General features: G+C 46.1%; 1 protein-coding gene across 2 annotated transcripts in view; it reads left to right on the top strand.

Moving 5' to 3' along the window:
• Positions 1–22,452, top strand: part of LOC136573243 (cytochrome P450 2G1-like) — a 105,378-nt gene that overhangs the window by 10,089 nt on the left and 72,837 nt on the right. The window contains exons 2-3 of one of the 2 annotated variants that reach the window (XM_066574541.1): positions 1,584–1,746; positions 6,400–6,549. In XM_066574541.1, coding sequence (XP_066430638.1) covers positions 1,584–1,746; positions 6,400–6,549 — 313 coding nt within the window. The remainder of the gene's footprint in view (positions 1–1,583; positions 1,747–6,399; positions 6,550–22,452) is intronic. The other variant, XM_066574542.1, reaches the window with a different exon arrangement.

Consider the following 22,452-nt stretch of genomic DNA (forward strand, 5'->3'; position numbering starts at 1 on the left):
GGTTAATGATAAAGAATACCTTTTTTCCGTCACTTGTAAATTAAGTGGACTGCATCCAGAAATAGATTTGGCACTGATTCAGGAAACCTCTCAATTGGAGATCATCTCCACCAAAGTTAGCTTACAGTGACATGTGGACATTTGGCACTGAATTTCGCATCTCCAGAAGTTGCCTCTGTAACCCCTCAATCTTTCTTTGCATTCTAGCAACCCTCTCCTGGTAGGAGGAACAAAATTCTTGGAGTTCTGTAACTTGTTTCCTCAGAGTGGCAACTACGGACTCCATTTTAGGGCATGATTATTCTGTAGTGTTTCAGGCGCTAGGTTTGAGCTCTGGGTATAGTAGCCATGCAGGTTCAGAGACTAGTCAGGGGAAAACCAGAGGTCAATATAATGTGCTCTCAGTTTTGCAATATAAAGGAAAGCCAGAGGTCGGTATCAAATGGTCTCAGCGATTGTATCAATAGGAGCAGTAGTAGCAGGAGCTAGACTAAAGGCAGCAGGCACAATAATCACGCACTGGTGCAGTGACAGGTTTAGGCTATTATAATGAGCCTCATTAGAAGCAAGGTGGGATCAAAACAGGGAGGCAGGAACTAGATTTAACAGGAGCATGGAACAAGACTAGGTTCAGCAGGGGAGCAAGCTGGATAGCTCACTAAGGCAAAGTACATTCTTTACCTTTCCTCTTGATCTTCTGCTCCCTTAATTTTCTGATATACCTACCTCACCCTGCTCCCGCTGTGTCCCATGCAATCGATTGCTGAGCTCTATCATTGGATGCAGCACCTGTTACGTCCCTTAAACTGGGCGAGACTGCCGCCTGTATTCACGGGACATCACAGGCGCTGCACCCAATGATAGAGCTTAGCAATCGATCGCTAAGCTTCATCATTTGCTGCAGCGTATGTGTTATCTCACAAACAGGCTGGTGCAACTTGTAAACCTGACATCAAAGTGGCGACCCAGAGCATTGCTGTGGGACACAGCAGGAGCAGAGAAAGGTGAGTACCGTATTTTCTGGCGTATAAGACGACCTTTTAACGCAGGAGAATCTTCTCCCAAGTCAGGGGTCGTCTTATATGCCGGATATAAGCTGTAGAAAAAAAACCCAAAAACAATACTCACTCATTAAAAGGCTGTGATTGGCTGACGCCGCACTGAGTTAGCCAATCAGAGCATTAGCTTTCTGGAGGCGGGGCATTCAAGCCCCGCATCCAGAAAGCAATGCTCTGTCAGTGAGGAGGAGGGAGCGACAGCCTGCCACAGCGCAGCTGAACGCCGCAGGAGGTAAGTATTGATTTTTTTATTTCCTTCACTGTATTCCCGACGTATAAGTCGACAGTTGGGGGTCGTCTTATACGCCCAGTCATCTTATACGCTGGAAAATACGGTATATCACTATCTGTTATGTTAATTAATGGGGAACGAGTTGTACCACAAACCTACAACCCAGACAACCCCTTCAAGACATCAGTATTACAAATAGCACATAGTAGATGGAACCTCTGATTCAGTTAACTAAAAATTTATCATAGAACGGAAGATGTGATAAAAATAACATGTTTTCCATCTAATTACAGCTCAGAGAGAAATATGGCTCTATATATACTCTTTACTTTGGGTCACGACCAGTAGTAGTCCTCACTGGCTACCAAATGGTCAAAGAAGCACTTATTGACCGTGGAGATGACTTCAGTAACCGTGGTCGGATGCCAACAATAGACAGATACTTCCAGGGTCATGGTAAACTGTTGATTCTTCTTAATCTGTTATCCCTTGTGATTGAGGAAAATTCTGTTGTGAATTAAAATTAGCAGGAGCTTTATTGTATGTAGCAATTGTTTTAACCCCTTAATGACTGCACATATGCCTTTTGACGGCGACCGTTAAGGAGCTTTCTTCTGCAGCCTGGCATGGGTCCTCTGTGCCAGGGGGTGCTCAGTTGTCCGATGACAGCCGGCACTTCCTCTTATACCGATGACTGAAAATTCTCAGGATTCTGGTGTTCAACCCTTTACGTGGTATATAAAAGGCTTACAGAGGGAGTGGGCAAAAAAAAAAAAAAGGAAAAACCACATATATTGTATCCCTGCGTTAGAGCTCGGTCAGACGAGCGTTGTTTTTGGGTGTGCAAAAAGAGTACTTCTAAAAGAACCAATGGGTTCCTATAGAAGGGCTCACATGAGAGAATGTAATAGCTCGATACGGCACGCACCTAGCAAAGATAAAACATTCACTATCTTTGGTGCGCACTGTGCAGGAGTTTCCATTGACTCCTATTGGAACAGTAGTTTATGGAAACTTGTGTGCTCTGAATAGATTCCCTGCTGCTTACAGCAGGACATTTAAACCTACTGCCCAGAAGCACATTTTAAGTGTTCCACTGTAAGCTTCTGTTAGTCCCTGCAGGGATGAGGGGAAGCCCCAGGGGTTCCCTTAATCCCCGCTAGGACTAACAGGAGTTTACAGTGGGACATTTAAAATTTGCTTCTGGGCAGCACCTTTTAAATGCCCTGCTTTAAGCTGCGGGGTATTCCTCTTGCCCCTCTGCTAGGCAATTCCCTAGCAGCGGGGACAGTAGGGGACTCCCTCCCCCTCTCTCCCCACCTATAGCAGGGAGAGAGAGGGGGCAGGGTTATAGGGCTTCCCCCGAAAGAGTGGGAAGAGAGGCAGGACTAGAGGCCTCGATAGTTTGCTATGGGAAATCTCTATGAGAATCCTTATAGCCCCGCCCCCTATCTCTAGAGCAGCCCCTTTCTCTGCGCTATGGGGATATCCCTCGGGGGTCTTTCCCTGCTATTGGGAAATCCCAAAGCCCTGCAGGGCTTCTTCACTCTCTCCTCCTGGAGCAGCTGCACTTCTCCAGTGAATGGGCAAATTTCATGCACATGAAGCTCCGGTCTTCTGCGCATGAAAAAATTGCCCATTCACGGGATTTCGGCAGATGTGAGTGGTGTTTTTTTTGCACGCCTATTGGTGTGCAAAAAAAATGCTTGTGTGATCAAGCCTTAGCCCGCACTGTGCATGCCAGGAAAAAAAAAGCGAAAAACATGGTGAAAATAGATAATCTCACCTTACAAAAAACAGAAAAGAAAGTGATCAAAACGATGCATGGAGCAAGAAATAGTAACATTAAAAAGTACAATTCATCCTGCAAAAAACCTCACACAATACTGTTGCAAAAAAAATGTTAGTGGTCTTTGAATGCTCATCACCCTTTCACAGCCGGCCGATATACACTTCCATCTGAGCAGTCCCCCCTTTCCCTCCCCCTTACTGTCTCTCTGCCTCTCTCCTCCCCCTGGCGTTTGCAATGGTAGGGGGCCGAGCTAAGCTACGCTGTGTCCCGCCCACTCCCATTGCTGGCTGCGGACAAGGGGAAGGGAGGAGGTGGGGGCTTAGCTCCACCCCCATCCTGCCCACTTCCATTGCAAACCGCTCAGAGGGGAGGAGAAAGACAGAGAGCCAGTGAGAGGGAGGGAAGAGGGGGACTGCTCAGACAGAAGTGTATATCAGCCGGCCGTGAAAACTCCCGAGGGAGCACAGAGCACTATTAGTTGATCAATGGGTCTGTGTTGTTACTCGACAGAACTGTCTCATTACTGGAGGTGAAGCAAAGGCTTAAATAGAACTCAGCAGACACTAGATTTTTCCTCCCTCTCATTGTCTCTTTTTTCTTCTGTCTCTTTTTTTTCACTTTCTCTGGGGTCTTTCACAAGGGCACTGTGATTTTCGGCCGGTCATGACACGGCCACAGCACGGTCGAAAATCGCATGAACAAGAAATGCAAAACCAAAAGGTCGACCAAGTCATAGCTGCATCTCCCATTTATGCCCCTGTTCAGACAGCAGGAGTGGGGCGTGTAGATGCCGCACCCGGAATACCGTTGGGTGGAGGGAGAGAGTTTAGCCCTGCTAAATTCCCTCCCCTTCTCCTCCCCTTGCCACCTGTCTGCAATGGGAGGGGGCAGGACAGGGCGGGATCTGGTGTACTAATTTAGCAGAGACACTGCTAAACTCCCCCTCACTTCCGTTTGCCGACACCTCTCATAGGCTCCCATAGGAGTCTATGGACCGCCTGGCGTATTCAGGACGGAAAAGTAAGGTTTAGAACTATCTTTTCTGTCTGGCGTAAAAACGGTCAGCCAGAATGCACACCGTATGCGCTGGTCGGCCGTTTTTACACATCGAAAATGCACCCATCTGATCAGATACATTGGAAACCAATGCATCAGATGGGTAGCGTATATTGGCCTGTCGTGAAAACGCGGCCAATATACGCTTGTGTGAATCCAGCCTGAATGTCTCATTATTCCGACCTCTCCATTTCTTTTTCCACATTCTCTTTCCATTTCTTTTTTCCTGCTGTTTCACCATCTCTTTTTTTCAGCTGTCTTTTTTTCCACGATCTCCATCTCTTGTTTTTTTTTTCTCTTTTTCCCACTCTCTTTCCATTTCTTTCTCCTCTGTCTCTCCAACTTTTTTTTCCTGCTATCTTTGTCTCTTATTTCCTGCTTTCTTCATCTCTTTTTCTGTTCTTTCCCCTTTTTTCTGCTATCTCTGCTCTCTCCGTCTCTTTTTTTCTGCTATCGCTGTCTTTTTCCACTCTCACTCCATCTTTACTCCAGACCTCTTTTTCTCTATCCTATCTCTGTTTCTTTTATCTATCTTCTCTTCCCATCTATTTTTTCCACCTCTTCTCTCTTTTTTACCTTCTCCCGTGTTTGTTCTTTTTTTTTTCATTCTCTGCCTCTTTCCCACGCTCCCTCTTATGCTTTCTCATTCTCTCTGTTATGCTCTTTGTCTCTCTTTTATTCTTTCTCTCTCTTTTGTTCTCTCTATGTCGATGTGACTTGTCTTTGTTTTTGTTCCTTTTGTTCTTTTTATCATTCTCTTCTTGTTCTCTCATTATTGTATTCTCTCATTAATTCTCAGTCTCTAATTTTTCTCTACTTTTTGCTCTCTCATTCTCTCTATGTCTTGTTCTTGCTCTCTCAATTTATCCTATTTTCTCCCTGGCTTGTTCTTTCTCTTTCTCATTCTCTCTCTTTCTCTTTCTGGTTCTCACATTCCTTGTACTACTTTTTCTGTATGTTGACCACACCCCTTTGTATAAGCTACACCCAAAAGGTTACTCCCATGCTTGCTATGATCAAAGAATCACCCTGTGAAAGACTCTCCCAGTCTAACATCTCTGCACACTGGAGTCTTAAAAGGACTATGGAGTAAGAAGAAAAATCCAGCATCCATTAAAAATGAACTTTATTGAAGTAAGGACAAAAGAGAAAATATATGTTTGTTCATGTGCTTCAAACTGTCATGCAGCTCTTAGTCATAACTCTTAAAAGGCTTCTGTCCTATATGAGAAAACCTGTGCTATAAATGATATGTGATCATTATGGAGCCCTGTTACAGATTTTGCATTGGAGTCCAGGAGTTTCATGTTACACCTCTGACTCCATGAGTCTGCAGACAGGGGTCCTCTAAACCTTGTAAAGGAAGCTAAGCTTGCTAGTTATGGCCATGTCTAAAGCCCCATTTACACACATGATTATCGTTTGAACGAACGAACCACTGAATGAATTAACAACTTCTTTTGCATAGAAATGCTGAGTATTTAAATGTACAGAAAATCGTTTGAAATCATCTCCATTTTCTTCATTAGCTAAAGTAAACACTGCATATGTTGTTTGCTCAGGTAAGAGTGTGTTTATACGAGAAATCTCTGGCCTGCAGGGGTTTGATTAGTGTGAAGATAAGCCATGGTCTTTTGCCAGCATGACTAAACAAGTACTCATTGTGTTTATGCAATGGAAACATTCACCTCTTCCCTCAAGTTTCTCAGTCTTTCAAATACTAAACAAATTCCATTAAAATGAAGCGATAAGCAAAGAAACTAACAACCATTTTTATGCAGGCTGAAATTGCAGTAAACGATAAATAAACGAATAGTGCACGATGGCTTTGCATTTACACTTAACAATTATTGCACAAATTTGTTCAAATTGTGAGCGATAATTGTTGCATGTAAATGGGTCTTAGGAGAACACAAAATGACAAGATCAAGTAAACAGATCTCTCCATTAAAGTCTACGAGATATGCAGAAACAACTCAGCAAGCTTAGGTTGCATACAGTTCAATAGTTTTACATTTCTAGATAAAGGCGGGAATAAGAAAAGTTTAGACAGGGGGCTACTGAGCAATTGTCATGATCAGGGGCACTAAATATCACAAAAGGAAATTTTATTTTTATGCTTTATCTTTTTGCAATGACAATTTTTTGCTCTAGGTGCAAAAGAACATGAAATGCAATTGACTAATGGCTTTATACTATATAGATTATTTTTCAGAATATAAAAAATGAATAACAATAAGAGTTGTTCTTGCTTATCCCAGGGATGATTCTCGGCAATGGAGAGCGCTGGAAGCAGTTGCGTCGCTTTACCCTGCTGACCTTAAGAAATTTTGGCATGGGGAAGAGGAGCATCGAGGAGAGAATACAGGAGGAGGCTCGGTTTTTAATTGAGGAACTGAAATCATACAAACGTAAGGCTTTATAATTCTGCATATTTTGTATAAATACCATGGATATTATTATTCACTAGCTGCAGGGCAGGGATTGGCACTAGTGCAAAAGTCATCTTGACCTAATATTTTGGCAGTAGGACAAGACAAACCGGTAGGCTATGAGAACTAATCAAACAAACCTGTCTACAGCTTCATTGTTAATTTTTTTCTGACTGCCTTCACCCAATAATACTCACCAAAAGTGATGAGTGAACTTTTGAAAAGTTCAGTTTGATCGCTGCACCAAACGTTTGCAAAAAGTTTGGGTTGGTCATATTAATACAAACTGGTGTATAACACTGTCTAAGAGCCGCAAAGGCCCTGTATTATACAGGCTTTTTATGGATCTTAGGCTTTATTCACACGAGTCTATATACGCAGCTATTTAACCGTATAAATACGCCAGCCATCTGAATAAATGCATTGCTCCTGATGGCCGGAATATTTACGCGGGTCAGTAGCTGCGTGTTTAGACTTGTGTGAATAAAACCTTAGACTGTGTTAATCACCGTGGTTCAGTATTAGTGTTGAGCCCTGTTTCGGGTCAAACTTTACTACAAGCTTGATTCTGATTTGTGTTGAACCAAACTTTTAGCCTAGTTCGACCAGAAAGAGGGTTCTAGTGGTTTCTGTCACGCCATGTTTCTGAAACTTGTAGTACTGAGTACTTCCAGAAACACATCGTTCCAGGTGTGGATTGATTTGGCTGGCTGAGTGCGTGGATTGCTCCAACCAGTCAATCACCTGTGGTCTATGCACATAAATACCAGCCCTGAGGGTTATTATATGCATCTCATCATTTCCTTTCAGAACCCTGGTGATCATATGCATGCATGCGTTTCTGTTTAGTTTATGTCTAAATTTCCCTCAGTCTCTAGGTATGCAGACATCTGGCCAGTGTGAACTATGTTCTGTTTAGTTTATGACTGTATTCCCCTCCGTCTGTAGTTGTGCAGATGCCTGGTCAGTGTGACATTAAGGTCTATTTAGATGCAACGATTATCGCTCAAAATTCATTTAGATGATCAAAAGTGAGCGATGGTTTTGCTTTTAAAGACGACTGTTAAACTTAATGATTATCGGCCAGGAATTTCAGTTGTTCTTTTATCATCGTGTATCATTTACATTTAACGATAATTTAACCATAATTGAATGATAGTTTGTTTATAAGGCATGTGCATCAGTGAAGGTAAAAAAAATGAGGCAAAAAATCCTTAAACAACTGAACGAATATCATTTAAACCAAATGAAAACTGACAAACAATGGATTTTAAACGGACTAAAAGACAACGATGAACGAATTACTAACGAAAAGTGCACGATCGGCACGTGTTTACACACAACGATTATCGCTCACTTTCAACACTTTTAACGAATTTTGAGTGATAACTGTTGAGTCTAAATGGACCTTAAGACTTGCTTGGTTCATGTCTGAATCTCTTAAACTAGTCTTGCTTAGTTCATGCCTGAATTCCCTTCCATCCACAGGTGTGCAGACACTTTTGTGTGAACTAAGTCCTGTCTGTAGTTAGCCGCTTGAATTTGCCCTGACCCTGTCTGGTGTTTCTTGCCTCTCTCCCTATTTCCACCTAGGGCGAGTCAGCTTTACCCTAGATTTCTGTGTTGGACTGTCCTTATTGGAATGATCACCCTGCTTTTTGTGAATGAGTCATTTTTTGTAAGCGCAATAATTTTCGGAGAGCACAACTAGCAGTGGTCTCTTCTGGTAGGACAAAGTAGGTCTCTGTACTAAACCGAAGTGGATATGTCCTGTGCAATGTAGTGTCGGAAGAAAGATTTACCATTTTAATATGTCCTGTCGGTTTAGAGGCCCCACCTAAAAGGTGAGGGTACTGTCATGTCGTGCTCCTGGAGCTTGTAGTACTATGTACTTCTAGGAGAACATCATTACAGCTGTGGGGTGATTTGGCTGGCTGATTGTGTGGATTGCTCCGACCAGCCAATAACCTGTGGTCTGTGCACCCTTGCTAGAGGGTGCAGGTCCTTATACATATCTCATCATCTCCTTTCAGAACCCTGGTGATACTATGTATGCATGTGTTTCTGTTTAGTTTATGTCTGAATTTCCCTATGTCTGTAGGTATGCAGATGTCTGGTCAGTGTGAACTGAAGTTCTGCTTGGTTTATAATTGAATTCCTTGAACTAAGTCTTGCTTGGTTCATGTCTCTGTATTTCCACTTAGGGAGAGTTAGGTTTACTCTAGGTTCTGTTGTAAGGCTGTCCTAATCGGGACGATCAGCCCGCTTTTAGGCAGGGTTCCCCTACTTCTGTGGTATAGGGTCAGATTTTCCCTTTACTTTGTTTCTTGTTTGGTGTTCTCTGTGTCCAGCCTTTACTGTATATTCATCCCTTTAGCTATAAATATATTACAATCATGTAGATTGATGTTCGCACACCCTGCATAAACTTAACAATTTGGTCCTGTTCTTTCAACACTACTCACCAGGTTCACAGCCTGCCTTCATTATAGCTGTTTGCTTTCAAGCCTATAACCCATTTATCCCCCCTCTGTATTATATCCACATCAGTCCTCTCCTTCCCTCTGTACGGCTCACAAGAACTACTCACTTTTGTGAATCATCTTAAATAGAGATGAGCGAACGTACTCGTTCCGAGTAATTACTCAATCGAGCACTGCGATTTTCGAGTACTTCAGTACTCGGGTGAAAAGATTCGGGAGGCGCCGGGGGAAGGCGTGGCGGTGTGGGGGTAGCAGCGGGGAACAGGGGGGAGCCCTCTCTCTCTCCCTCTCCCCCCCACTCCCCGGTGCAACCCCCCACTTACCCACGGCGCCCCCCGAATCTTTTCGCCCGATTACCGAAGTACTCGAAAATCGCGGTGCTCGGGCGAAAAAGGGGCGTGGCCGAGTACGTTCACTCATCTCTAATCTTAAACCATATTATTCCACTATGTAGTATAAATAAATGGGTTCATTTACTGCTATTAGCTGTATGGGACATCCTTCCTAACTCTGATCCACCTTCTGCTCCTCCTGACTTCAACTTCTTACTCGCTGCACATGTACATCTTATAGACACCCATGTGTCCTCAAACATATTTAAAAGGGAGGCCCCAAATACAGAAATATTCTTCCAACAGCATAGTCACTTTCAGTCAATTCAAGAAGCCGTGTGCAGAGAGCAGTAATGCTGAACACTATTTCTTCCAGGAACATTGAAGGTTTTATGATAGTATAGTTAGCAGAGTAATCAGCAGAGGGCTCCAAAGCGGTCATTCTGCTTACTGAGAGAACACCTGTATGGGTGTGACAGGAAATAAAGTAAAAGTTTTGCTTCCTGCTACACTCAGGAGGGGTTGTTGAGTTCCTCTATACAGGAGGAGACTGCCCTCTCTGGAATGGAACATTATTGATGGACTGTGCATAATCAGTATGCTATGATGGGAATAATATACACAGGGATGTCAGCAGCACACTTCCACGCACCCATAAGGGATGGACGATAAATGCGTAGCCATCTAAGCTGATCCTGATCCAATCAGATCCATAAATACCAGAATAAAGCAAAGAGGATGGCAGCATATATGGTGCAAATTCTCCACAGGAAGATCCTTTATTTCTTCAGAAATGGTTACAACGTTTCGACATACACGTCTTTTTCAAGTATACAAAAACTCCCATATAGCTCACATATATATACAAAACACACTTAATTACATGTCAAATCACAGCATACTACGTAGTGGTCTCTCCTCCTCTTGCCACGCCTGCCGCGTGTAATCACCGCCATGGCGTCTCACCGTGCCAGCCCAGCATCTCCATGATGTTCTGCGACTGCGCAGTGACGGCGATGATTCCCTGTGCCGTCCGAAGTCTCGCGAGAAGCGCGAACAATCCACGCATGCGCATCGAATGGAGCACAATCTGCATTCCATGATGCCGTGATTCAATCAAACCTCACGTGAGCCGCGATCACACTGCGTCTGCACTCCAGGTGGAGCGCTGACAGCGTTCCATGATAGTGTGGTTCATTTACAAAAATTTGTTGCGTATGAAAGGTCAAACAAAAAGACCATCATATCACCATGTTTCTATAACTTTGTACATAGAAACCATCATCTTATAGTTTTGACATAAGTATAACACACATATATCTGCTGTGCATGCATAAACAGTGGAAAGTGGCTCATATTAACAAGATTCACCACAACTTTTAGTCACATAAAATCATGGAAGAAATCAATATAATAAACTACATCTAGATGATATTCGTGATGCTCATTTTTATAATACACATAAAAATCAAAAAAGGATTTTTTGGCAAAATCTAATGCATATGTTATCATCACAATATACTTCCATGTATGATGTTTGATGTGGAGGAAAAAGGAGGAGGGTAGGCACGGAGAGCGCTGTGCTGGAGAGACCACGTGATGCCTGCAATGAGACAGAAAAACAAATAATTAAAATCACATCAAATATAAATCACCCACAGTATATAAAAATGGGAAAAGATGTCCACACCAGATACAACCAGTTACAAGAAGGGGCCACAATCATATTCTTGATTCAATCCTTTTGGGCTTAACGTATCTAACAAATAGATCCAAACGCAGGTCTTGTTTCTTGAGCATATCAATCCTATCACCACCTCTTATCGACATGGGGTACCCCGTCGATAACACGGAATTTCAACTGAGAGACAGAATGCCCAGCATCATGGAAATGACGAGGAATGGGCAAATCTAATTTATTGGTACGTATGTTGCTTTTATGCTGTCTTATTCTACATTTTATTTCCTGGATTGTTTCACCTACGTACTGTAGCCCACACGGGCATGTAATTAGATATATTACGTAAGAGGAAGAACACGAATAACGACCAAAGATTTTGAACATCATACCAGAACGCGCATGGTGAAAGCATGGGGAGGCTGACTACCACTACGCCGCCCATATTGGAGTTGGTATTCCACTATTGCTCTACGCTGCTCAAACAGCCTGGCCAACATGTGAAGCGTAGAATTCCACCATGTGGGCACGTCGCACAGCAGCCGCTGCTCTGGCAGATTAAACCGATGTTGCAGGGTCCGCAGGGTTGCAGCGTCCGTGGTGAACTTGCGGAAATGTGCGCAGACGTGCGCACCTTGCCGAGCAGGTCTGACAAGTGCGGTTAGTTTTTCAGAAACCACTGAACCACCAGATTAAAGACGTGGGCCAGGCATGGCACGTGTGTGAGGCTTCCGAGCTGCAGAGCCACCACCAGGTTACGGCCGTTGTCACACACGACCATGCCGGTTTGACGCTCAGCGGCGAAAGCCAGAGGTCGCTCTGCTCAGTCAGACCCTGCAACAGCTCAGGGGCCATGTGCCTCTTGTCACCTAGGCTGAGTAGTTTCAGCACGGCCTGCTGACGCTTGCCCACCGATGTGCTGCCGCGCCACGCCACACCGACTGCTGGCGACGTGCTGCTCACATTCCTTAATTGAGAGGTAGAGGTTGCGTAGGAGGACGGGGAGGAGGGGGAGGCTTTAGAGGAGGTGGCATAGACCGCCGCAGATACCCGAACCGAGGAAGGACCCGCTGTTCTGGGTGTGGGTAGGACGTGTGCGGTCCTAGGCTCTGACTCGGTCTCAGCCTCCACCAAATTCACCCAGTGTGCCATCAAACAGATATAGTGGCCCTGCCCGCCAGTACTTGTCCACGTGTCCGTGGTTAAGTGGACCTTCAAAGTAACCACGTTGGTGAGGGCATGATTGATGTTGTGGGAGACGTGCTGGTGTAGGACTGGGACGGCACACTGGCAAAAATAGTGGAGACTGGGCACCGAGTAGCGTGGAACCGCCGCCGCCATCATGTTTTTGAAAGCCTCCGTTTCCACAAGCCTGTACGGCAGCATCTCCAGGCTAATCAATTTGGCAATGTGCACTTTTAAAGCTTGAGTGTGCGGGTGCGTGGCGGCGTATTTGCGCTTGCACTCCAAGGCTTGCGCTAGCGACAGCTGGATGCTGCGCTGAGAGACAATGCTGGATGGGGCCAAGGACAGCGGAGGTGAGGGTGTGGGTGCAGGCCGGGAGGCGCTCATACCTGTGTCCTGAGAGGGGGGTTGGATCTGAGTGGCAGGTTGGGGCACAGGGGGAGAGGCAATGGTGCGACCCTGAAGGCGGTGAACGGCCTTCGTCCCACCTCGTGGGGTGCTTGGCCATCATATGCCCGAGCATGCTGGTGGTGGTGAGGCTGGTACTGGTGGCTCCCCGGCTGATCTTGGCGCGACAAAGGTTGCACACCACTGTTTGTCGGTCGTCCGCCCTCTCACTGAAAAACATCCACACCTTTGAAGACCTAGGCCTCTGCAGAGTGGCTTGGCGCGAGGGGGTGCTTTGGGAAACAGTTGGGGGAGTCTTCGCTCTGGCCCTGCCTCTACCCCTGCCCACCCCACTGCCTCTTCCAACCTGTCCTGCTGCTGCATTTGCCTCCCCCTCTGAAGACCTCTCCTCAGTTGGCTTAGCGAACCAGGTGGGGTCAGTCACCTCATCGTCCAGAGGCTCTTCCTCCGAATCCTCTGTGCGCTCCTCCCTCGGACTTACTGCCCTTACTACTACCTCACAGATAGACAACTGTGTCTCATCATGATCATCGACCTCCACACCCACTGAAAGCTCTTGAGACAGTTGCCGGAAGTCCCTAGCCTCATCACCCGAACCCGGGGAACTTTCAAAAGGTTTGGCATCGGTCACGACAAACTCCTCAGGTGGGAGTGGAACCATTTTTCCCAATCAAGGCAGGGGCCCGAGAACAGTTCCTGGGAGTCTGGCTGCTCATTAGAATGTGTCATTTTCATGGAGTGAGGAGGCTGTGAGGAAGGAGGAGCAGCAACCAGAGGATTCAGAGTTGCAGCAGTGGACGGCATAGAAGACTGGGTGGTCGATACATTGCTGGATGTATTTTCTGCTATCCACGACAGGACCTGCTCACACTGCTCATTTTCTCATAAATGTCTACCACGTGGACTCATAAATTGTGATATGAAGCTGGGGACCTCAGAAACTTTCCTCTCTCCTAATCCCGCAGCAGCCGGCTGCGATTCACCTGGACCAGGAACTCTGCCTGTGCCCACACCCTCACTTGGACCTCTGCGTCCTCGCCCGCGCCCACGGCCACGTCTTCTAGGCCTACCCCTACCCCTCAGCATGGTGTATTTCAAATACAGCAGACACAGAGAGTTGTAAAAAATTAGGCAATTATTTGCCTGCACTTGGAGGCTGACAGCGGTTATGTTACGCACACTGTAGGCCAAAAAAATTATACGCTAGGCTGCAGAAAGGCCTAGCTGGCTAATAGTGAGCCACTACAACTCCTAACAGACGCGCAGTAAACTGCACGCGCGCACAGGTAGCCCTAAGGAGGATTTTTTTTCATATGTTTTTGAAAAAAACAGGAGCCTAGATAGCGTGTATATGTCTTTCCCTCTATCAGCGACTGTGGCCGTACGCAGTGCGTGAAGTTGACGGGACGCACAGAGCAGTGTAAAAAATTAGGCAATTATTTGCCTGCACTTGGAGGCTGGCAGCAGTTATGTTACGCACACTGTAGGCCAAAAAAATTATACACTAGGGTGCAGAAAGGCCTAGCTGACTAATAGTGAGCCACTACAACTCCTAGCAGCCACGCAGTAAAATGCACACGCACACATGTAGCCCTAAGGCCTCGGTCACACGGGTGATTTTTCGCACGATTTGCGCATGCGATCTGTGATTTTATAGAACCATTGCTTTGCACATGGGCGCTTTTTATGCGCTTGTCCGATAAATTATAGGACACAAGAAATCGCAGATCGCGCCTATCTGCGATTCTTTGTGTTCTCTATATGCGCTCAATGGGGTCGGTGGCAGCAGCGCCGACCCCATTGAGAACATATACTACACAAATCATTCTCCTCTGCCACAGCTGTAACAGCTGTGGCAGAGAAGAATGGTGTTTGTCCATTGAATTCAACGGAGCCGGCAATACAGCCGGCTCCATTGAAAGCAATGGGCTGCCGGCGAGCGTGGGATGAATTTTCGGGAAGTTCTTAAAAATATAAGCCCTTCCCTGAAAATCATCCAAAAATGTGTAAAAATAAAAAAAATATATATAATCGCCTTGAAGTTGACGGCACGCACAGAGCGGTGTGAAAAATTAGGCAATTATTTGCCTGCACTTGGAGGCTGGCAGCGGTTATGTTGAGCACACTGTAGGCCAAAAAAATTATACGCTAGGCTGCAGAAAGGCCTAGCTGGCTAATAGTGAGCCACTACAACTCCCAGCAGCCACGCAGTAAACTGCACACGCGCACAGGTAGCTGTAAGGAGGATTGTTTTTTTTCAGATGTTTTTGAAAAAAACAGGAGCCTAGATAGCGTGTATATGTCTTTCCCTCTATCAGCGGCTGTGGGTGTACGCTGTGCGTGAAGTTGACGGGACGCACAGAGCGTTGTAAAAATTAGGCAATTATTGGCCTGCACTTGGGGGGGTCACAGCGGTTATGTAACGCACACTGTGGGCCGAAAAAATTATACGCTGGGTTGCAGAAAGGCCTAGCTGGCTAATAGTGAGCCACTATAACAGTAATGCACATGCTCACAGGTAGCCCTAAGGAGGAGCTTTTTTGGGGTACTTTTTGACAGGATTCTACACTACCACAGTCCCTGCCTGACCACTACTGCCCCTATATTCTGTATAATTGGCTGCAGACTGACAAGGCAATAGTCTGCAGAGCCCAAGATGAAAAAAAAAAAAAAGTGCAAAACTGCTTCCAGCTGCCACAACAGTAATGCACACGGTCAGAGGTAACCCTATGAAGGACTGTTGGGGTTCTTGTAGACAGGATCCTACACTACCACTTTACGTATCTCAGCAGCACTTTCCCTATACTCTGTATAATAGACTGCAGACTTAGAACGCTATAGCTGTAATGGCCTGCACAGCCCGAGATGAAAAAAAAAATTTGTGCAAAACTGCTCCCAGCAGCCACAACAGTAATGCACACGGTCAGATGTGGCCCTAAGAAGGACCGTTGGGGTTCTTGAAGATGCTAACACTCTCCCTATAGCAGCAGCAGCATTCTCCCTAATCTCTGCCAGCGAGTGTCTGAGGCGAGCAGTGGGCGGGACTGATTTATATATTCGGCGGTCACTTGATCTCGCCAGCCACTCATTGCAGGGGTGTGGGATAGGGCTGGAACGTCACAGGAGGAAGTTGTAATGCCTTCCCTGCATGTCTTTTGGCCAGAAAATGGCGCAAAACATGCAGGGAAGGAAATGGAATTGACTTGAGTACCACGTAGTGCTCGTCTCGAGTACCGAGCCTCTCGAGTACCCTAATACTCGAGCGAGCATCAAGCTCGGACGAGTACGTTCGCTCATCTCTAAATAGCATGAAACCATGGATACCTGTCTTATGTTGAAAATAAAGCTCTCCATGAACAAGTGGTGATCCAGCTACAGATAAGCTTGAATGAAGAAGCTGAAGTATATGAAACTTAAAAGAAACCTTGGAAAATGCCAAACAGGCTTTGGAAAGTGAGTGTACTGGATTGACCAATGAAGTAAAGTTGCTATTGCAAGACAAGTGTGATGCTGTAGTCCAGTACACGGATAAGGACTTTACTACTGACATATCCAATGAACAGTACTTGGGATTTTGTTTTTAAACTATACCTGTTAATGGGAGTAAGGGCTATGCATTGTTCTACCTTGGCCCCACATCAGGCATCTGTTCTTGCTCATTGAAGTTTATTAAAAGTTTTGCTGCATCACAAATGGAAGGGTACAGCAATTTTAACCAACGCCTGCGATCCACTGCATACTTTAGAACCCGGCCTAGCTTTGAACTAGGCTGGGGGCGATTGGGTTGTTCTCTCTTGTTCTATATTTTTATTTTATTATTTTTCTTAACTTTTTGTAAATCTTTTTTTACCATCTATATCTCCCATGAGACCTCTATGGGACATTCACACTGTCTTATTCTTCCAATGTCCCACTAGTGTGACAATAGTCACTGGCAGAGCTGATCTGGGTCTGCTAGATGCACAGCCATGCCATGTGGCAACTGGCTTCCTCTATTCTCTACATAGCACTCATTGGGTCCACAGCACCTACACAGCCCAGTGAGATATTATCCATGGAGTGTTTGTCTAATTTAGATAGCCAAATGTGGGATTTTTTGCAGAGGCAGGAAATGGGACCGGCTCCGTCGCCTGTTTTAGCATGGAATTTGCCATCAAGAGTGTCATCCAGCAGAGATAGCGCTCCAGGTGGAAGTGTGCCTGTGGAGACTGGGGTAGAACAGGTGGCAGGGGCAGCAGTGGCGGTTCAGACAGAGAATGATGGGGATGGAGTTCATCTGGATGATAGGGTGAAAGGTGAAGTCTATGTTTGCTTTCAGGGGCCGTTGGGGGTGCATTTAAAAACTGCAGACTTCACAAATTGGTTACAAGCGTTCACCCTTTTGGTTAGTGTTATTGGGAAAGAGGTGCCGGCAAATTGTTCCGGCCTTTTTTGCTACTTAGATTCCATAGGCAAAGCTTATAGAGTGTAGAGAGGGCTGATCTGGCTGTGCTACGATGAGCAGTTTAGGCCACGAAAAGCGGTTTGTCCATCAATAAGATGGGACCAGAAGGACAATGGGTCTTCTTCTGCGGGTGTTGGCCCCAGTATGATTTAGGCAGCCCTTTTAGGGGGAAGTCAGGTCATCAGGCTCAGCTAGTGGGTCACAGATTTGGGGACAGGGAGGAGGACAGAGGCTGGGTTTGTGCTAGCGATTCAATGAAGGCCAATGCAATTTTGGAGGGGGGTGTCAATTTAAGCAGTCTGCTCACACTATAATGCAGCATCACATGGATCAGCTAAGTGTTTGAAGAAAGGAAAGGGTAAGGTTTCAGGAGTTGCTGGAAAAAGGGATGATGCTAGCGAGACTGGCAGAGATGGTGCCCTATCTAAATAGGTACCATGATAGGGAGAAGGCTGAGGTGCTGTTGAAGGGTTTTTTGCAGGACGGTTTTAAGATCATGTCCCCGGAGCACAGGGTCCCCTTTTCAAAAAAGAATTTGCAGTCGGCCTTAAAGGGTCTTGCGGTAGTGGCTGAAAAACATACTAAGGAGGTTCAGTTGGGACGCAAGGCGGGTCCTTTTAGGAAACCCTCTTTGTGGGATGTCATAGTGTCGCCACTGGGGGTCATGCCAAAGAAGAAACTGAACAAAGTTCAGTTAGTTCATCACTTATTCTACCCAAAAGGGGCATCAGTGAATGATGGGACAGATGCCAAGCCTTGTTCGGTCGTGTATACCTCCTTTGATGCTGCAGTTATGTGGGTAAGGAAGTATGGAAAAGGGGCTTTATTGGCAAAGTCCAATATTAAATCGGCCTTACACTTATTACCAGTGGCGCCATTGAGTATCTGGTTACTGGGCTGCTATTGGGATGGAAATTTTTTCGCAGACAGGTGCTTGCCTATGGGATGTTACATCTCATTTGCATATTTTGAAGCCTTTAGTTCTTTTTTGGAATGGGTAGTGAAGGATACTGCCGGTATAGAGTTGGTTACTACCTTGATGATTGTTAATGCATAGAGCCTGGCAAGTCACCAATGTGTGCAACATTATTCGGGACGCTTCAATGGGTCGCCTGACGTTTTGGGGTGCCTTTGGCCCCTGATAAGACAAAAGGGCTGATGAAATGCTTGAGTTTTGGAGGCATTACAATTGACACAGAAGCAATGGAATGTCATTTGCCAGAACAGAAATTGAGTGATTTGAAGGACGTGGTGGCTAGGGCCCGTGGACTTACTAAGATTATGTTGAGAGACCTTCAGTCATTATCAGGGAAGCTCAACTTTGCTTGCAGAATAATGCAGATGCGGCATATCTTTCGTAGAAGGTTGGCCGCAGCTGCGGCGGGTGTGTGATCTCCCCATCATTTTCTACAGTTAGGAAAAGACCACAAAGGCAATTTGGCAGTGCGAGCGGCTTTTTTGGAGAGGTACAATGGGAGATCAATCAAGATCGAGGAGGTTAGTGAGAACGTGGATTGAGAGTTGTTTACAAATACTGCAGAGAGAACAGGTTTGGGGGCGTATTTTCAGGGGCAGTGGCGTATGGGAGATTAGCTGGCGGAATGGAAGGACACGGGTTTAGTCAGTAATTTGGTGCTATTGGAGCTGTTTCCAATAGTCTTGGCTACTGCATTGTGGGGAGGTTGTTTTAAAAACAAGAAGGTGAGATTCCACTGTGATAACATGGAGGTAGTGCAAGTAATCAATTCATTGACTGCTTCCTCTCCATCCGTGGTTACTCTCTTGCATCATTTGGTTTTGGAGGCGTTGTCGTTGAATATGTGGTGGTGCACGTTCCCGGTGAGGAGACCTCAATCACGGATGCTCTGTCTCGATTTCAGTGGGAGGGATTCTGGAGGCTGTTCCTGGGAGCAGAGCAGGAAGGGAGGACTTGCCTGTCTCGCCTTTGGAACATGGTAAGTGAGCAGTGGGGCAACTAATTGAGGGGTCACTGGCTCAAGGTATGAGCATGGCATATGCTATGTTATGGAGTGAATGGGAGAGGTGGTTATTGCAGTGTGGAGAGGTACGTTCAAAGGAGGATAGAGTGGGGGCCTTGTTAAGTTGGCTGGGGATAGTTCTGTGAAAAAGTTATCAGTGGGATGGGTTAACCGCTTTATGTCAGGAGTAGCGTTCGGGTCTAAGTTGAGGGGGATGAGAGATGTTACTAAGCATTTTTTGGTGAGAAAAGCATTTAAGGGTTTTAGGAGGGGGAAGGCGAGAATGGATACACAGAGACCGGTGTTATTTAGCCTTCTAGAAAAATTGGGGATAGCTTTGGACTCGATTTGGACAGGTTTGAGAGGCTGTTATTTAGGGCTGCTTTTTTGCTGGCCTTTTTTGGGGCATTTAGGTTAGGGGAGTTAGTTTCACCTGGCAAAAAGGTGCGGGGTGGTTTGCAGGCAGAGGATGTTAGACTAATAGAAGGGCGGTTGGAGATCTTTAGTCATCACTCTAAGATGGATCAAGGGGGTTTGCGGGCAGAAAGTGGAATTGGGTAGTGGGCTTGGATAGTTCGCGTTTTTGAGACACATTCATTTAGGGTAGGTGCAGCAACAGAGGCGGTTGGGCGAGGAATGGAGGTAGTGGCAGTTAAGAGGATAGGTAGGTGAGAGTCTGGGCACTACAAATCCTACATCAGGCCACAGTTACTTTAATGGGAATAGTATTGGGGTGGGGGATATTCTTACATGATTTTTGTTTTATTGTTACAGGTCATTCCCCTGAATTGGTCTGGATAATGGGGCACTCGTATGTATATTGCAGAGCTGAAAGGGCAGGTGTTCAGCCATAGGGTAGGCAGTTGAGGTTTCAGAGGAGTATGGCTGTTATCCGGTGGATTGGGGTTAGAGGAATGTCTTGGTGCAGGATGTTGCAGGATGTACAGAGATTTGTTAGTTTGGATAGATGCCTGGATAGTTTGGTTTTGCATTTAGGGGGAAACGATCTAGGTAGGAGGCCTTTTAGGGACTTATCTAGAGATATTCATTATGAAATTCTCAGTTTGTTGACATCATATCGGGGATTGATTGTGGTCTGGTCAGAGATAGTCCCGCCGAAAGTGTGGCTGTGTGCTAGATCGGGGAAGGGTCTGGACAAAGCCTGGATCAAGTTGAATTTAGACGTCTCACATTTTGTGTGCCGCAATGGGGATGTGGCAGTGCGTCATGTTGATTTAGAATCCATGGAAGGTAACTTTTAGAGAACAGACTGGGTGCATTTAAATGATATTGGGGTGGATTTATGGTTGTTGGCCATGCAGGAGAGGATTGAACGAGATTTGGTTCTGTGGAGTGCAGCACAGGCTTGAGGTGGTCAAGTCATGCTGGCTGTGGCAGTTAAAGGGGGAAGTCCTTGGAGTCAGTGCAAAAGTAGGGTGGGGGGGAAGGCAGGGTCTGGATAGCCACCTTCCCCCCTTTGATTGTTTAGTTGGTGGGTCTGTCATCTCTTAGCTTTGACAGGGCCAAGCCCTGCAAAGATGGTTGGAGTGGCTAGCCTGGGGATGGCTAGTGGGCCTTGGTGTCAGGAAGTAGGCGACTGGAGGCTAGTTGGTTACTTTTTGGGTCTCTCGAGTAAGTTGCCTTGTGATGGGAGGCGTGGTTTGGGAAATGGTGTGCGTCAGGAGGCATTACAAACATTTCCCTGGTTGGTGAAGCCACAGAATTAGTGAGTTCTTTAGTGGGTTTCTTTAGTGGGTTTTGGAGTGCTATTTGTTATGTTACATTTTATAATAAAACTAGCTGATATACCCGGCTTCGCCCGAGTTAATTTGGTGCTGGTGTTTATCTGGTGTGCACAAAGAAAATCTTATGAAGTCATGGTTACTTTAACCCCTTAGTGACCAGCCCATTGCCTTTTTACGTCCTGCTCAAGTGGGCTTTATTCCTTGAGGACGTAAAAACATGTGTCCTGCAGGGAATAAAGCCACGTGGGCACTGGACGTGACCGCTCCATGCTGTCGGTGCCCGCAGGTAGCCGACAGCATGGAGCTGTCATCCCGGGCTGCGGGGACACCCCCACCCCCAGTAACGTATCCACCGGATACCGGCGATCGCATTAAAGTAAATAAAAGTTTTTAAAAAGTTAGAATTTCAGCTCCCCTCACGGAACGCTTCCATGAGGGGAGCTGAAAATGCTCACCAAAGTCCTCCTCGCTGCTCCCTGCTGATTCGGTCTGGAGCAGACCCTTCGCCATCTTCTGCGCATGCGTGCCAAAGGAAAAATGGTGGCGCTTGTGCAGAAGAGCGGACCGGCACGGGAGAAACAAAATTTCCTGTCTCCCGGCTACTGAAGGTAGCCGGGAGAGAGGAGATGCCACCGGGGACCGCGGTGAGCGGTCCCCAGGCCCCTGATCGCCGGTATCCAACGGAGTCGGAAGAGGAGGATTTTTTTGGAGAGTGACGACTCTGCCTCTAGCGCCATGGAGGTTGAGGAAGTTGTTGGGGCCAAGTAATGCGGTGCCCGCCACTGCGTGGAGTTCCGCAAGTTTATTTTCGCCCCGCATCCCAGAATTTACAACTCCAGGCGTCAATCTGGACGTCGCAATTTTTTTTTTTTAATCAGATTTTTATTGGTATTTTACAGATTTAACAAGTTGGCTCCTCGCAGGGAGGTACTCTGAGACTCCTGCTATAGCAGATACTCAGGCTGTGTATATGATAATCAAATACAATAATCGGAATTGTCCCACATACAAGACAAATATAGCATCCAAAGCACATAGTATTTTCCCTGCATACAAGGCAACAGGCCGCCGCTTAAATTATATGGCAGCCTCGGGTTGGAGAATGTCTAATTACATACAGTTGGGGTCAGAAAGAACCTATTCGGTCCAGTTGTCCACTCACCCTGCAACCAATCCTAAAGCGGAGGCAATGAAATAAGCAACAAAGAAAATAGAAGTCCTTATTGAACAACTACATAAGGGGAAGGGTAACTAACAAGCAGAAGGTGGTAGGGGGGAAAGAAAGGGGGGAGGGGATGGGGGGTCCCAGGTGGGGTGGGGGGGCTAGTGGGGGAGCTTAGTGAGAGAAGATGTCTAAGAGCCTCAGACTGCGCCATGGGGTCCAGATCTTAATAAATCTGCCATGTGTGCCATTGTTCCAGCTTGACAGCTCCTCAAGGTTGCAGAGTCTGTCTACTCTTTCCTTCCATTGTTTCACGGCCTTTGCTCAATCTATTAGGAAGGCCATCAGTGTATCCCTTCGGGGGTGGAACGTTGTGGTAAGCTTCCAAAGGAGCATTATTTCTGGTAATAAGGAGAAGTTTGGTTTCATTTTCTTTAGAATTTCCTCGACCCCCTTCCAATTGGGC

This window comes from Eleutherodactylus coqui, chromosome 7 (assembly GCF_035609145.1).
Source record: "Eleutherodactylus coqui strain aEleCoq1 chromosome 7, aEleCoq1.hap1, whole genome shotgun sequence".
NCBI lineage: Eukaryota > Metazoa > Chordata > Amphibia > Anura > Eleutherodactylidae > Eleutherodactylus > Eleutherodactylus coqui.